We start from the raw sequence: 17,329 nt of genomic DNA, 5'->3' as shown, positions 1-17,329 counted from the left end.
GAATCGACCGTGCTACTGGAATCTGGCTCTTTGCCAAGTGTTAGAAGGTTTGTCGAGTATTTTTTTTCCATCACTCGGTAATGAAGCTCTTTGTCAAGTGCCAAAAAAAACATTCGGCAAAAAAAACTTGGTAAAGAGGCTTCTTTGCCGAGTGTCAAAAAAAAACACTTGGCAAAGACCTTTCCGAGTGTTTTTACCCTCGGCAAAGAAATTTCAAATAAAATTTTGAAGCCAAACGAATTCAAATCAAAAGATTTTCAACTACAAAGTTGTATAACCTCTCAAGATTTGTAACCTTTATTTTGCTCATTTCTTCATTTGACAAAGTGAAAATAGATTTGTTCACAAATGACACTCGGCAAAGATAGCTTTGTCGACAGCTTCTTTGCCGAGTGCCACAGGCACTCGGCAAATCCAGGGAATCAGTAGTGCCGGCTGGGATGGTAGGTTTTATAGCAAGAAGCAATGGTGGTAGGTGGAATCAACAATAGAGAATCAATGATAGTTAGGTAGATCCAAAGAAGAACAAAAATAGATAGTGATATTCTAACTACCACTCTCAGCTCATAGCCTTTGCCGAGTGCAATATGGGTTTTTCCGAGTGCCACAGGCACTCGACAAAGCCAAGGAATCGGCCGGTAGTGTTGAGTCGTTAGTGTTATATCATTGTGGGGGCGTGGTTTTACCCAGCAGTGATAGGTACTATCATTACAGGGTTATTAGCTTCCCGCTAATTTTCTAGATGCTCATCTTACAATCCGGCCATGATTAGTAGTCATTATCGTCTCAAGCACCGGTAGTGATTGCACGTTCTAGCGTAGTGTGTATATGTATGTACCAGCCATGGCTGAAGTCGTATCACCTGATTTGGAGGTCCTTTGATTGTATTTTTACTTATCGTACCAAATCTTTTAAGTTGTTTCTCTGTGCTGATTTTGAAAGTTTTTGAAAGAAGTCCTGATGTTTTGATCTCTCCAAGATAGAGAAACTTAGTCCTAAATGCTTTCAAAGGTTCAGGCCAAATCTTTTAAGTTGTTTCTTTGTGCTCATTTTGAAAGTTTTTGAAAGAAGTCCTGATGTTTTGATCTCTCCAAGATAGAGAAACTTAGTCCTAAATGCTTTCAAAGGTTCAGGCCAAATCTTTTAAGTTGTTTCTCTGTGCTCATTTTGAAAGTTTTTGAAAGAAGTCCTGATGTTTTGATCTCTCCAAGATAGAGAAACTTAGTCCTAAATGCTTTCAAAGGTTCAGGCCAGAGGTTCCACGTTTACATAGGAAAAATGGCTGAACTTAGTCCGGTAGTGATGATATGGTCTTTAATTAATTTGGTGCTTTTGATTGTTCTCTCGCGTTTTGCTTTCATGCCTGTTTTTTATTTAGTTTCTTTCCTAGGTTAGTTAAGACTACTTGTAACTATGTGATCTTGGTTATTGTGTTAAAATAGAGGCCCCTGGGTCACTTGGGACAAATGCCTTACTTCTTCCGTGTGAAGAATTTTTGGTTCCCATATTCACCGCTCTGACTATTCTAGAACTAATTTGTTGGTTAATTGTGCGTCACAAATATGATAACCGTTTGATGCATGGTGAAAGGTTGCAATGCATTCTTTCTTTATTTAGTATATATGCGTGCTTGACAAGAAGTCCAAAGCCCACAAGTATGATGCATAATAATAGGTAGTGCACATGTGATGAGTCCTTGATCTATTGCGTACATAAATAACTCTATAGACATCCATTAATCTTGTGCAGCTATAGGGACAAGAAGGAGTTTCTCCGTACGATGCACCGTCACCCCAAATGATTCAGTCATATCGATGCCAGTCTCTGCTAACTCCATAGGTAACTCCCAATTAAAGTGGTAGATAAGATTTGCCAGCATGACTTCGATAGAAGAACTTGCAAAATTTATACCCGGGCATATCCTTCGCCCTGCCCCAAATGGCAAGTATTGAAAATCGTTTCCCTTATTGTCCATAGCTGCGGCGCTACCACCTTCCATGAACCGCTCAGGCATGAACTCATCTGCTTTCTCCCAATAGCTAGGATCTCTTGCAAGAGCCCAGCTATTAACAATGGCACGTGTTCCTGAAGGTATCGTGTATCCTTCTATGTTGCAATCAGCCATGGAGAGATGGGGCACCATGAGTGGTGCCGGCATATGGAGTCGGAGTGTCTCTTTGATGACTGCCTTTAGGTAGGCTAAACTGTTAAGCTCGTCTTCGGTAACTATCTCTTTTCCCTTGGCTATAGTGCTTCTCACCTCGGCTTGTAGCTTGTTCATGAGGCGGGGGTTTCGCATGAGCTGAGCCATCGCGTATTCCAGCACTATGAATGATGTATCTGTGCCAGCTTCAAACATGACCTACAAACATAAATATAACAGAATCAGTAGCATAAATGTTGTACATATATAACATATATATGTAGGTGGTAGTTGTGGGTGAGGTCAGGTCCCTCATTACATACCACCAGCTGTGCCTTAATATGATCTCTGGTGAGGTTATATTCTTGTTGAAGGGAGAGCAAGACATCGATGAAGTCACTCTCCTCCCCATCACGTTCTGACGCTGGCCTGCTTGCATGGTCATCGATGAGCGTATTGAGCAAATCGTCCCACATCTTGTTCACTTTTTGTGCCTTTGCACAAACCATCCTCTTGATGATGTCCAGCTTCACCAGCACCGGGAAGTAGTCCTCTACGTTGAAACCCCCTATGAGTGACGAGTTCGCCTCGACGAGCTCCCGGAAAAGTTTGTTCCGGCCTTCCTCTCTGAAGAACTTGCCAGACACAGCGTGACACACGATGTCGTTTGCGAAGGCGTTGAGCAGTTCGCTCAGGTCGATAGCAGTGCCTGCGGTGGCGGCCTCACGGATCTTAGCGACCACCAACCTCACCTGTTGTGAATTATTTAATTTCAGGCAATCATGCATCATCATCGTCCTGAACAATATATAAGGTAATATATATATATATATATATATATATCTCAGTGATTGCTGAAGTTGACGCATGGTTATTAAGGGCCTGTTTGGTACAGCTCACAACAGCTTCATGAGCTATTGTGAGCTGTTTTTTTTGCCAAACACTTATTTCCAAAACAGCTTCATGGGTGAAGCTGTTTTTCTCCTCCTCTCACAAAGACATAAGTTGGATGAAGCTAGAAAAAAGTAGCTTATTGTAGCTCCTCCCTCATTTCTCTCTCTCAACTATGCATGAAGTAGTTGGTGAAGCTATTTTGCCAAACACTTTTTCCAAAACAGCTCAGCTCCGTCTAGAAAGTCACTCATGAAGCTATTTTCTAAAAAAACAGCTTTACTAGTGAAGTTGAGCCGTGCAAAACAAGCTCTAATTACCTCATGCTCGCGTGCATGGCGGTAGGACCGGACCTTCTTGTTGGTGAGGAGGTGCGTGGTGACGATCTTCTTGACCTGGCGCCAGTGCTCGCCGTAGGGCGAAAAGGCGACGTCCGTGGAGCCGTAGAAGAGGATGTCGGTGACCGGGGAGTAGGCCCTGGACGCGAAGATGTGGTCCTGCGTGCGGAGCACGGCCTGCGCGGCGCTCGGCGAGGAGACGATCAGCGTAGGGACGGCGCCGAGGTGGAGGAGCATGAGGCCATCACGGCCATGCTTGGTAGAGAGGTCGCGGAGAGAGATGTGCGGTAGGGGGCCGACGAGGTGCAGGTGGCCGACGATGGGGAGCCTGCTTGGAGGCGAAGGCAGCTTGCTCAGCAGCTGTTCTCTGGCCGTCGATGGCGTCGTCGTCGTCGTTCCAAAGAGGCGGCGCAGGAGGAGGACGAGCAGAGGACAGACGAGCAGGATAGAGACCACTAGGGCCACCTGTGGAGGAGACTTGGAATTCGCCGGCACCAGCTCCTCAATCTGATCGTAGTGGCCTTGAGCGTCAGCCATATCACAATACGCTTCCCCTGGCTGGCTAGCTAGCTACCTTGCTACTGAATTGAACGATGTCGTAGCTGGGTTTCTTTGCCCCGGTGGTGGCCTTTTATATAGCCAGAAAACCTGGTGGTGATTGCACCAAGAATAAGGCATCTTTTTGGACTGTAGTTTATTCAGAAAAGGTTGCAGATAGACATAGAGGACCACGACCATGAAATGCTACTCCTCTCCGTCTCTAGACAGACTTAGCGCGGTCTTAAAATTATCAGGAACACATGATACAATGAATGGAACCACTTTTATATAGAAGTGTGCTCGTGCATGCATCGCCTGTTTTCAACCTTGAATGATTTATGGACAAGTTCGTGCTGCCTCACAAAAATATGTCCCTTAGAGCATCTCCAAGAGACTGTAAAAAAAACTCCAAACACCAGGTTTTATTTAGAGGCCTCTAAACAATAATTCTCTCTAAAAAACTAGTGCACCGTACCACAGCACAGCATATTTGGATGCATATCTCCGTGTCTGAATAATGGACATAGATTTTCTTTTTTCCTTTGCATCTCTCGTCGGCCATCATTTGTCAGGCTGCCAGGGATGCATGGCCGGCAGCCGGTCAGAGATTGAGGGCTCGGTTTGGCCTGCTGGTACGTGCGATAGGCGGTGGATCGAGGAACAAAGGCGGCATCAGAGATAGGACTTGCGGGAAAGGAAGAGCAGCGCGTGGCAAGGCAAGGGATCGGAAGAACAGCGTGGCAAGGGAGGAGCGACCCGGCCTGGATATGGCAAGTGAGACCTTTGTTTCTTTGGAAAGTGACAAAAGATCGATGATACTAGCTACTAGCAGCTACCCATACGCGCGCAACATCATATCACCGCAACCTTAATTAGCTATATATCCGGTCCAATTATATATGAGACAATTTGTACACGTTATATATATATATATATATATATGAGTTTAGATATTCAAATCCTATACTGTATCTATATCCGAATACTGAAATTACATATTTATGATATTGACATCCAATCGTATCTTTTTTGGCACGGCTGACAATACCTGTATTCGAATCTGAATCCGACAAAAAAATACGAAAACAAATATAATATTAATGATATCCGTCAGTATTTGATCCGTTTTAGCTGTGACCACACCTCAATTCGACCGATTTGTGTGTAAATGGTCACCAAACAGCAAATACGCTGCTTCATCAGCATACATGCACGGCTTTCTTCATTGGATCATCATCTTCTTGGCGCGATGAGTGCAACCTTTGTGCTCAGGCACCCTCCCAAAGTCAAGCTATTCTTCTGGTTGGCATTGCATTGCCATCTGCGGATGGCTAACCGGAGGCGGTGCCATGGACTACATGAGTCCGATGAGTGCAACCTTTGTGCTCAGGCCAGACTTGCGGTCACATGTGTGCTCGCTAGGAAGCTTTTGGCACATGTTGCGCATGCCTCTCGAGCTTCATTCCTTGGCGCTGACGGGGGGTGATTGTGATCTCGCTGACAAAGAGAAACTTTTTTCTGGTAGTGGTACTAGAAGGGCGCGAGCACACCAACATGGCTTTCTCTTGTTTCTCTGGCTTATTGGGTGAAGTAGTTCGCAACAAAACCCTACTAAACAAGGAGAAATGCTATGTTACAAATATAAACAGCATGACGTGGCCTCCTCTGCATATATCATGGTTAACTTGTTATTACTAGTAAATATGCTCATGTTGCCACAGAGCATACAACTTATTATATGTTCACCTAGACGACTTACGGCTTAGAGGTTTATGCGACGATTATTCATCTAATATAATACATCTTGGAATTGAACTTCGTACCGTGGCTAGAAATATATACATTGTTTAAACCATGTTCTTGTACTCTCGTGATGGAATTGGATCGTGATGCCTTTCGATTGGAGGCGTGTGGGGATAGCAAAAGTGAGATGAGGATGGGAGAGAGTGACGTGCGGTGGCAACGGGTTTAGGTCATGAACTAGACAACAAACTAATTACATTAGGATTCTTATCTCTAATTTGTCATGTATTACTATTTTTAATAAAACTGGACATGACTCTTATGCTTGAGTGAGTGGAGGGGATGACAAACTCGGAAGAGAGTGAATGCCGGAAATTTTGAAAAAGAAAATTTTTGCTCTTTGTATTAGAGATCAGATATAAATATGATATAATATCTAGGGACTCTTGTGGCTTCTTTCATAGTGACTTTTGAGCTAGCATTAATAGTATATTTTAATAAAAGAGAGTAAAAAAGCTATCTCTTGGCCAAGAACTATAATCTCATTCTCACACTCTCCAAAATCACGTGAAGTTGTCATGTGGAGCTATTTATATTAATTATGAATTATGTGCTAAAAGTTAATATTATTCCGGTAACTATCTCACACTGTTTAGCATGTCCTAATACTACCTTATAGTAATAAGATAATATAATCGATTAATAAGCAGGCAAGACGATACGATACATATGAAAAAGGGCAGGATACCTAAGAAAAAAAAAACAAGAGCTAGCTAGCGACGAAATCCGAGGTAGATTAGATCCCCATATAATCTGGGAGCTAGGATAACTTCTTCTTGCTACTAGTTTAAAACGACATCAACTAAAAATTAGACAAGCACGCAGTGGTAGGTAGCAAAGAAACAGAGTGAGGCCCCTGAAGAAGATCCTGAATTCAAAATCGAAAGATACCATCTCAGTCGAATCATATTGCTGCCGTGTGTCTATCTAGAGGCGGAGCATATATATATATATATATATATATATATATATATATCATATCATATCATATCATATCATATCATATCATATCATGAATTAACAATGCATATTACGAGGCATCATATCATTCGCTCTGCCAAAACAATGATATTGACATTCACTAAGTAATAGTTAGTGTTACTTTCAAGTTTACCTAAACGCCAGTGTTCTTGACTTATACTAGATAGAAATCATGCATCGGCGGCCGATCGATTGTTTCGCAAATAAAACTAAAAAAAAAAAGAGTACGGTCGACCGATCAATATAAATATATAATGCATATGGACTATATTACGCATCAGCTAGCGCATGATATGGCACACTTGGAAGTTGATGGGGACGAGCCAAGTGACAACGACCACAAAGCAACAACATTGCAATTGCAATCAGACGTGAACGTTGTTGGCAGCCGGTTGTCCGGTTCGATAATGTACACTTAATTATGTACGTTGAAGCAGCCGGGTATCTATATCTATATACGGTGTGTGTGTATATATATATATATATATATATATATATATATATATATATATATATATATATATATATGACACGTTTTATTTACACGTACGAGTAACTACTCCGAGTCTTTATTATACGCATCCGAGGGCTCGAGCCATCCCGCAGACGTAGCTAACGGGTGGCGTCGGGGGTGCGGCCCATTACCGAACTAACGGGTTCGAAGCACGAGTATGAGGATCGCTGGCATGTATCCAACAAGATCTACGCGATGTATACAGGATGTACGCGAATATTATTATTATTTAATAAATGATTAGGGGAGCTCCTAGCCGGATAAGTATTACGAAAAAAAAGTTCAATTGTTCACAAACGTTCTTTTCTGCAAAGTATGAACGCATACTTTAATAAGAAAATTGACTATACTCGAGTATGAACATATACTTTAATAAGAAAAATTGAGTATACTTTAATAGAGTATGGACGCATACTTGTATTTCGAGTATGTCCATATACTCAGAGGATTACTTTAGTGTTTATCTTATAGAGTATGTATTTTCACCGATTTTTTTTCGAGGACAAACATTGGTACATTTGTAGGAAACTTTTTTTAGCAGAGTAAAAAAAGTTCCCCATAAACGTACCAATTTTTGTCTCGAAAAAAATATCAATAAAAATACATACTCTATAAGATAAATACTAAAGTAATTCTCTGAGTATATAGACATACTCTACAAGTATGCGTCCATACTCTATTAAAGTATACTCAATTTTTCTTATTAAATAGTATGCGTTCATACTCGAGTATACTCAATTTTTTTTATTAAAGTATGCGTTCATACTTTACTTGCAGAAAAGAACGTCTGTGAACAATTGAACGTTTTTTTTAATACTTATCTGGCTAGGCGCTCCCCTAATCATTTATTAAATAATAATAATATTCGTGTACATCCTGTACACATGCATGTGCCGGCTAGTTCGCGTAGATCTTGGATACATGCGAGCGATCCGCATACTCGTGCTTCAAACCCGTTAGCTCGGAAATGGGCCGCACGCCCCGACGCCACCCGTTAGCTATGTGCTGCGGGATATACGAGAGGGAAGAATTCACGCGTGTAGCTACGTCGGAGAAGATACTCGTGCGTGTAGAAAGGAATTTTCCTATAGAGGCGCTCCCCTAATCATTTATTAAATAATAATAATATTCGTGTACATCCTGTACACATGCATGTGCCGGCTAGTTCGCGTAGATCTTGGATACATGCGAGCGATCCGCATACTCGTGCTTCAAACCCGTTAGCTCGGAAATGGGCCGCACGCCCCGACGCCACCCGTTAGCTATGTGCTGCGGGATATACACGAGAGGGAAGAATTCACGCGTGTAGCTACGTCGGAGTAGATACTCGTGCGTGTAGAAAGGAATTTTCATATATATATATATATATATATATATATATATATATATATATATATATATATATATATATATATATATATATATATATATATACTAGTTAAGTGCCCGTGAGTTGCAACGGGAATACTAAATACCACAATAACATATATATGAGAGTGTTTTATAATGTTGATACCAACCATATTACATAAATCTTTAAGAAAGATAGATAACTAAAATATAACTCTAAATTTGATTGCGAAACTAAAACATCAATAACACGTGAGTAAGTCATAGCTACTTGTCTCTAATTTCTTTCTGACTTCCTCTATTATTATCTAAAATTCAGATGTATACAATACGTCAATATCTAAGGACATAAATATAAGAATATAACAGCTCTGCAAAACAGAAGACAAATACATTATCATGAAGTGAGAACCTCTTTGTAGAAAATATTTTTCGTGTATTTATCATTTATTTTTGTCTTCCTTTTCGTATTCTTCTTATCAATGGGTGGGATGGCAAGGATCTTAATGTTCGATCTAGCAGTGGCTCTAAATAGCGCAACATACAACTGATCATGTGAGAATACTGGTTCAGGCAAATACACACCAGCATTAGGGATAGTTTGCCCTTGCGCCTTGTTAATTGTCATGGCAAAGGTGAGTCTAATAGAAAACTGCTTCCTCTTAAACTTGTAGGAATTTTCGCTTTGATTATTATTGTATATTATTTTTTTATAATGGAGGTGAGTTTATTTGGCCTAACAGAAAGAGATAATAAAAAGAATTAGAACCGCATTAATTCTGAGGTGAGATAAGACGGCCATGGTCGAAGTAAGGCCATGTTTAGTTTCCCACCCAAAATTCCACACATCCCATCGAATCTTTGGACACATGCATGGAACATTAAATATACATAAAAAAATAAACTAATTACACATTTTGGTTGAAAATCGCGAGACGAATCTTTTAAGCCTAATTACTTCATGATTAGCCTTAAGTGCTACAGTAACCCACATGTGCTAATGACAGATTAATTATGCTTAATAGATTTGTCTTGCAGTTTCCTAACGAGCTATGTAATTTGTTTTTTTATTAGTTTATAAAAACTCCTTCCGACATTCTTCCAACACAATCATGTGACATCAAAAAAATTTTATGTCCAATCTAAACAGGGCCTAAAAAATTCCACCAATCCTGCCTCTCTACAAATCTCATCAAAATCTCCCATCTACTCGAGTGCTCTCCCTGCTATGCTCTCTAGGCGTTGCCGCGTTGGGCTTGCCGCCCCCGTCACTTCCCCAGTGACACTGCTATGCTTCCCTCCCTGCTCCGTGTTGTGCTCCTCGTCCTCTTCCAGCAATGCCATCCATGAGAGACAAGGCCTAGGCCTTGTTTAGGTCTTATTTAGTTCACCCAAAAACTAAATTTTTTTCAAGATTTCCTATCACATTGAATCTACGGCACATATATGGAGCACTAAATATAGATAAAAATAAAAACTAATTGTATGTTTATCTGTAAATCGTGAGTCGAATCTTTTAAACCTTATTATTTCATGATTGGACAATATTTACCCTGAAAACCAAAAACTTTTCAGAAATGCTACATATGTTAACGTGGTATTTTGGTTTTCAGGTAAACGTGTTACAGTATCGAAATCCAAAAACTTTTTGGATCTAAACAAGTTAGTTCACCCTGAAAACCAAAAACTTTTCAAAATTATCCGTCACATCAAATCTAACGCCACATACATCTAGCATTAAATATAGATAAAAGCAAAAACTAATTGCACAGTTTACGTGTAAATCACGAGATGAATCTTTTGAGCGCAGTTAGTCCATGATTAGATAATATTTTCAAATAAAAATGAAAATATTAAAGTAACGAAATAAAAAAAATCAGAACTTAACAAGGCCTTGCACGCTTTTGTATTCTAATCATATTTTTATTGCACTCCCTATATACAGTATCCACTCCACTACCTAGTCCCTAGGCCTAGCCTAGGCACATGCTGACCGGCATGCATAGCCTGCATGACTTGCCGCTGTCCATGGCTGGCATGCGCAGACCTGCCTTGTTTACTTCGTAATAATTTTTAAGATTTTTTGTCGCATCGAATTTTTGGTCCCATACATGGAGTATTTAAATATAGAAGAAAATAAAAACTAATTGTACAGTTAATCTGTAATTTGTGAAATGAAAGAAATAACTAATTACACAATGTACTTGTAATTTATGAGACAAAATTTTTAAATTTACTTAGTTCATGTTTGAACAATATTTTTTAAATACATTTCTCGGTGCTTAGGCTGCTCTTTCAAAGTATTGCAGGCGTGGGCATGTTTGACTGCTCTCCATCTCTCTCCCTATTCTAGTGGTCGCAAGGAGCCTGGCAGCCTTGGAGTGAGAGCCTATGGGAAATACGGCCCAAGAGTTTAAGCGACGCATGGTGCAGCGCAGCGCATGGTGCAGGCGAGCGAATTGACCGGGTCGACGATTTATTTTGAGGCTTTTTAGTAGTAGGATATATATATATATATAGAGAGAGAGAGAGGGGGTAATTCCTTTTTACATCGACGTGTAGCTACTCCGATGGTTAGTACACGCACGCGAAGTTCAGCCAGTCCCATGCGCGTCGTCGTATGTAACGGGCCGATGACGGAGTTGTGAAGTCAGTCCTCATCTCGGAAGCGGGTCAAAACAAACTAACCCGTTAATATCCATCCTATATAAGAGATTTTACCGTCATTTATGGCGTCTAGAGGCAATAGGATATTCGGCGACGGTGGCGGCGGCACGATATTTTGATTCATCTGGTTTGTTGAGACCGTCCCAATCTTTCCTGTTCGTGATCAATATGTTTATCCTAAAATCTAATCTTCTCGTATATAGTAGATCGATCTAGATACTATTGATTCCATTGATCTTGTTGCTAGATCCTCTTATCTTGATACGTTTCTCGATCTCCTTGTGCCTGGTGACCATGGCCGGCCGCCTCCTACCATGCAGATCTGCACACGCATGTTGTCTATCCAAAAGCGCTCACGTCGTCGTGCTGCCCGCCGGGCGTTGGCCGGCGGTCCTCCCGACCAACAAAATATAAGTACAAACCTGATCTCCATCCACTAATCCTTCTTCTTGTTGTCGATTTGTTAATTTCAATTTAATATCTTTGCAGATTGCAGATCAGACAGACTCGCGAGGTGATAGATGCAGATTTCGTTTTTGACCTTGCATGCTGCTGGTACGTGAGTTCATCTTCTAGCGTTCTCACCAATGTCATGGCGTGTAGAGCTGTCACGACAAAGCGTTTCCCGAAGGCAAGTTACCAGAAGAATATACCATACCTCTTCATTTATCAGAACAATATACCGGATCATTTTGGAACGTAGTTTCTTATAAATGAAACTCACTCGTTTATACGTGATTTAGAAGAGAAACTATATATGATTACAAAAAAATATATAGTTTCTTATTTCCGTTTGGAAAAAATATAAACTTTGATCGAATGTTGGATGCACTTTTCAAATTTACAAGTATGTATGCATACTCTTGCTTAACATGTATGTACTCACAATATGATATGTATATATTCATACTCCTCATACTCCTAATAAACACATACGCCACATGAACAGGTTATCACATCAAGTATGTACTCATATCAGTCTTAACATGTATGTACTCATACACACCCATGCCCATAAACAGGGTTGTCATGTTGGTTCTCTACCCACACGTATGTATCCATACTCACAATAAACACTAAAATAATCTCTGAGTATATGGACATACTCCCAAGTATAAGTATACGGATATAATAAACACTAAATTACTCCTTGAGTATATAGATATACTCCTTGAGTATAGGATATACTCCCAAGTACAAGTATACAAATATATATTCATTTTTTATTAAAGTATGCATCCATACTTTAATCACACAAAATAATCTCTGAGTATATGGACATACTCCCAAGTATAAGTATACGGATATAATAAACACTAAATTACTCCTTGAGTATATAGATATACTCCTTGAGTATAGGATATACTCCCAAGTACAAGTATACAAATATATATTCATTTTTTTATTAAAGTATGCATCCATACTTTAATCACACAAGCATATAAGTTTATACAGAATTTAATACCCACTTTTATTTGAAATATGCTAACAAACTCACACCACAAAACATGGACGTGTATGGTAACATTCAAACGGCATTGAAATTAGCGAACAGAGTAGCAGTACTTAACCGATTTTGTATCCAAACCTGTTCTCTCCACTAACGGGCCGCATCCCTAATGTCCTCCGTTAATAAATATATACGGCCAGGTGCACCTCCCATGATTAATAATCATTATCCATCGTATGTACTCTTAAAAAAATACACGTACATAACACACCCGTAACAGGCCATTGAGATGCTATCGATCTGAACCCGTTAGTGTACAGCAAACGCGCCGCACCCCACCCTCCACGTTTTCGTTCCGTTTCCTTCCCCGACGTTTCCCGTGAGTGTCTTTGCATGCGTGTAATTACTCGTACGTGTAAAAAAGATTCAGTATATATATATATACTGAATCTGACGGCCATGTGTCTGGTGTTTGCTGTGTGCAACGCACGACAAAATCCAGGTATACTGTGATTGGCGTTTACTGTGTGTGTGGACTGAGCACACGACAAACCCGGTCTTTGTCGTGTGTTGCTAACAGCAAACAGACGGACACATGGCAAAGGCCGGCTCTCCGATAGTGTGTCCTAGTTTTTAATTCAACGGTCATATATATTTATAAAAATAGTATAGAAGAATTTTATTATTATATGAAACTTTTTCTACTTCTATAAAACTTTTATAATCTCTCTCTTCATAAATACCGTGCTATGTCGGTATAGACTTTTTGTAAATGTTGAGCAAGGCCTTGTTTAGTTCACTCTGAAAACCGAAAAGTTTTCAAGATTTCCCGTCACATCAAATCTTATGGCACATGCATGAAACATTAAATATAAACGAAAACAAAAACTAATTACACAGTTTAGCTGTAAATCACGAGACGAATCTTTTGATCCTAGTTAGTCTATGATAGGATAATATTTGTCACAAACAAACGAAATGGTACAGTACCGAAAACTTTTCACTTTTCGGAACTAAACAAGACCCAAGTCACATCGATTAGTTTCCTAGCCACATTCATTGTCCCCCATCTGTCTTCCTTCACACGCCTCTGCACCCAAGGAAATGGAAATGGCTGCATGCAGCATCCAGCTCTGAACGCGCAACCACCTTGGCGATTACGCATTAGAAGTTGTCATTTTAATGGCATTAATGTCCTTCCAATTCCTCTCCAATATTCCCAAAATATACAACTCGATCGTCCGCAGTTTGGAGTGCCTCACCTGGTCGATCGTTCCCCTGCTGTTGTTGTTGCGATGGTGCTTCCTACTTACTACACCTACTGCTATCAAGCTGCCGCCTTTACAGGTTCTTTGAGAGGGATGCCGCAATGGTATTCAATTGCTAGCTATTTGATTTTAAGAAAAATGTTATTGGCTCTTAATAACAATTTGCAAATAGCTAGCTTAGGAAGTCACTAGCTATTAAGAAGACACTAGCTATTGTGGAGAGTATTGTGAGAGAGTTATTTCTAGAAAATCGTGCTAGATTAGCTATTTATGAGTCGCTAGCTATTTGATCTCTCTCCTCGATAGCCAATGAGAGTGCTTGTAATACCCGATTTTAAGGATAAAATCAGATACGCACCATATGTGAGTTTTAGAAGTCAAATCTCACATATAGCTACAAATAAAGGGTAATATCAAAAGACAATGCATAAATATATAACATACTTAATATAAAAGATATAACCTTTGATAGCAAACAATGGATAGACAGCTCCGAACTTCGGGTATTAACTTCTCTCTACAGGATCCAACTGACTGGTTGATCACAAGCCTAAAACATCTCCTGAAGTGTGGGGGAAATAGCAAGAGTGAGTCCATGTCGAACTCAACAAGTATAGCAACTAGATTGTATAGCTCCCACAATATCATGATCAATATGACATAAATAATGTAGAGCATTAAATAATAAATAATGAAAATATATAACACACAAGAATCATCATCGTCAATGCAAGAATTCCCAAGGCCGCTCTTGACCGTGAGCACGGTTAGTATACCAGTTTTTAACACTCTGCAGAGGTTGCACATCTTTACCCATGAGTCATGATTTACCCTTTCGCCCGAGGTGATCAGCTTCTTGACCCACTTCCAAGGAAGGTCGGCAGGGATCACTATGAAGCCTTTCAAAAGTTCGTCTACCATGTTAGGGCCGCAAGGTTTCCTTTGCCCGTAGATATAGATACCCCCTTCTAAATGGCACAATGACGCGCAGCCTATACACATAAGGACAGGGGCTCGCACTATACGCAAAACGGTTCAGCTCCTCCGCCCTTTCGGGTAACCTCTAACAAGCTAGAAAAGGTCTTCATACTGAGCTAAAGCCAGAGCCATTATAGCCCTCATGGTTGCACTGTTGTCCCGGTTATCACTTACAGATAAATCATCAAGTGGCTAAAAGTCATTTTTATTATTTATTACTTAACATTAATCTAGTCACAGGATCATGGTCACAGAATTAAAATCCAAATGCTATACTTGCCTTGATCCAAATGCTCTTGCTTATCCTTTTGGTCCTGCTGGTCTCACTTGTTGCCAAAACTTTGATCTTGATCACCGAAACTGCTCTCCGTCTAAACTCGATCATCGATCACACAAACAATCGGAGAAAGCATACACGAAGCAAACAAAGCTATAATTAGAACAATACACCAATCATATAAAAACAGTGAGAAAAGTTTATAAAAATGATTCTACGCATCGCTACGATCTCACAGACGAAAAGATCACGAAAATCGAAGCTAAAACGGAGAAGATATGAATTTTCTAGGATTTTATATAGAGAAATAATTAATTAATGAGGGTCACGAAAATAAAAGTTTCAAACTGAGTATATAGTTTTTCTAACACGTAGAGCTCATTACTACGAATCCAACGCAATTTGAATGGGTCAAAACGGAATTAAAATGAATATTTTATGGCCAAAAGAAAACCAGTAAATACTAGAAAGCGTATTTTCTTTTAAGCCGAGAAGAATACGTTTTCCGAATTGAAAAGCGTAAACCAGATAATACGCCAAGGGACGGCGGGTTCTAATCTAAAGTTTTTCGGGGTCTCTTTAGCAAATGTGCGAGGCGAAGGGGTATGTTGAGATCTCGGCCGTTGATCGCGAAACAGATGGCGCAGATTAGATCTGAGAGGGTAAAAAAGGATACCCCGGCCGGAACATTGTTCCCGGCACGGCGGCTCCATGGCCGGAGGGGCTCGAAGCTTGCCGGAGGTAGGGAAAATAGCATAGGGAGCTCGGTTTTCGAAGGGAAGAACACCGGGAGCAAGAGGGAAACGAGACGAACTCACCTGGGGGCTTATTACGCGCAGAGGGAGCTCGTAGCGGACCGGCCACGAGGGATAGCGGATCGAGGTGTCTCTGCATGATTCGGTGAGCATTAGAACATCACAGAGAGGAATAAAAAGGGGATGGGGAGTGCAGGGAGGTTCGCAACCTCAAAACGAAGCTCGTCAACAACTCAATTTTGGCCGAACACCCGCGACTTGCAAGAGCCACGGCGGCGGCGAGCTTGGTTATCTGGTGAGATCCAAGTCGAGAGCTAGGGCTTCCCAGGCGTGTGTCTAAGAAAAAGAGAGGCGCGAGGAAGATTGCGAAGTTATATAGGGTGCTGGTGAACTGATTTGGCAAGCAAATCCCGAAGGAAACGGAATTGATTTGCCCCCGGTAGTGTCCTACGCGTTTACGGCGAGAGGAAGAAGAGAGCGCTGCACGGTGGGTCCCTAGCGTCAGCGAGAGAGGAGGGACGGGGCCCGGTTGTCAACCAAAAGAAAAGAGAGAGAGGAAAGCGCGCGCGTCTGGGCCGTTTGGCCTGGGCTGCGGGGAGGGGAGTGGGCCGCGTGCGCTGGCTTGGGCCGGAGAGGGGATGAGGGGATTTGGGCCATCAGGCAAGGAAGAGGGAGAGGAGGGGTTTTGTCTTTTTATTTTCTATTTCCTTTATTCCAAAGCCATTTTCAAAACCGTTTTAAAAATCATTTTGAATTATGTTTGAATTTTAATAAAACCACTCAGAAAAATAACTAAAAATGCATAAGCATGAGTGCACAAAAATATTGCTACACCCTATGATTAATTTTAATTGACGAAAAATATTATTTTTTTTATATTTTCATGAGCACAAAATTCAAAATTAAACCATTTTTCACCTATTTTAAAATGAACAAGTTTTTGAGTGTTACAATGCTACTTTTTTATTATTTTTATACATCATCTCGCTGCGGATGACCTCACGAGCATGACAATCGCCATCGGGCCTCCTCCTCAATTTCTCATCTTCTCCAACGGCTGGCAAAAAAGTAGCATTGAGCCATCCTAAAAAGTTGTATGCATTCATTTTCTAAAAAGATGTATGCATTCATAGCTACTTTTCTGAAGAGTTATGCCGTGATTTGAAACTGGTCATTGCTCCATCATAGCCAATATTCACTCTCCTTTGTTCAAGAGGTATCTATAATAGAACCAGCTTGGAGTATGAGATTGTATCATATCAAATAATATCTTTGGGCGTTTTTTAAGAAAACCACCTGTAGAAAATTGAATTTTTTAAGCTTTTCAAATGATCTCGTTTGGAAAAACTGCCAAAATAAAAGTTGTAGATCTCG

General features: G+C 40.5%; 1 protein-coding gene across 1 annotated transcript; it reads right to left on the bottom strand.

Annotated features, from left to right (window-relative positions):
• On the bottom strand, positions 1,583-3,983 carry LOC8064327 (indole-2-monooxygenase). Its single transcript, XM_002443651.2, has 3 exons — positions 3,355-3,983; positions 2,467-2,895; positions 1,583-2,362 (listed from the first exon to the last, which is right to left on the bottom strand). Exons 1-3 carry the CDS (start codon positions 3,907-3,909, stop codon positions 1,736-1,738), a joined length of 1,611 nt encoding a protein of 536 aa, XP_002443696.1. The 5' UTR covers positions 3,910-3,983; the 3' UTR covers positions 1,583-1,735.

This window comes from Sorghum bicolor, chromosome 7 (assembly GCF_000003195.3).
Source record: "Sorghum bicolor cultivar BTx623 chromosome 7, Sorghum_bicolor_NCBIv3, whole genome shotgun sequence".
Lineage (NCBI taxonomy): Eukaryota > Viridiplantae > Streptophyta > Magnoliopsida > Poales > Poaceae > Sorghum > Sorghum bicolor.
The sequence above is the reverse complement of the archived record's forward strand: the minus strand, read 5'-3'. Positions and strand labels throughout refer to the sequence as shown.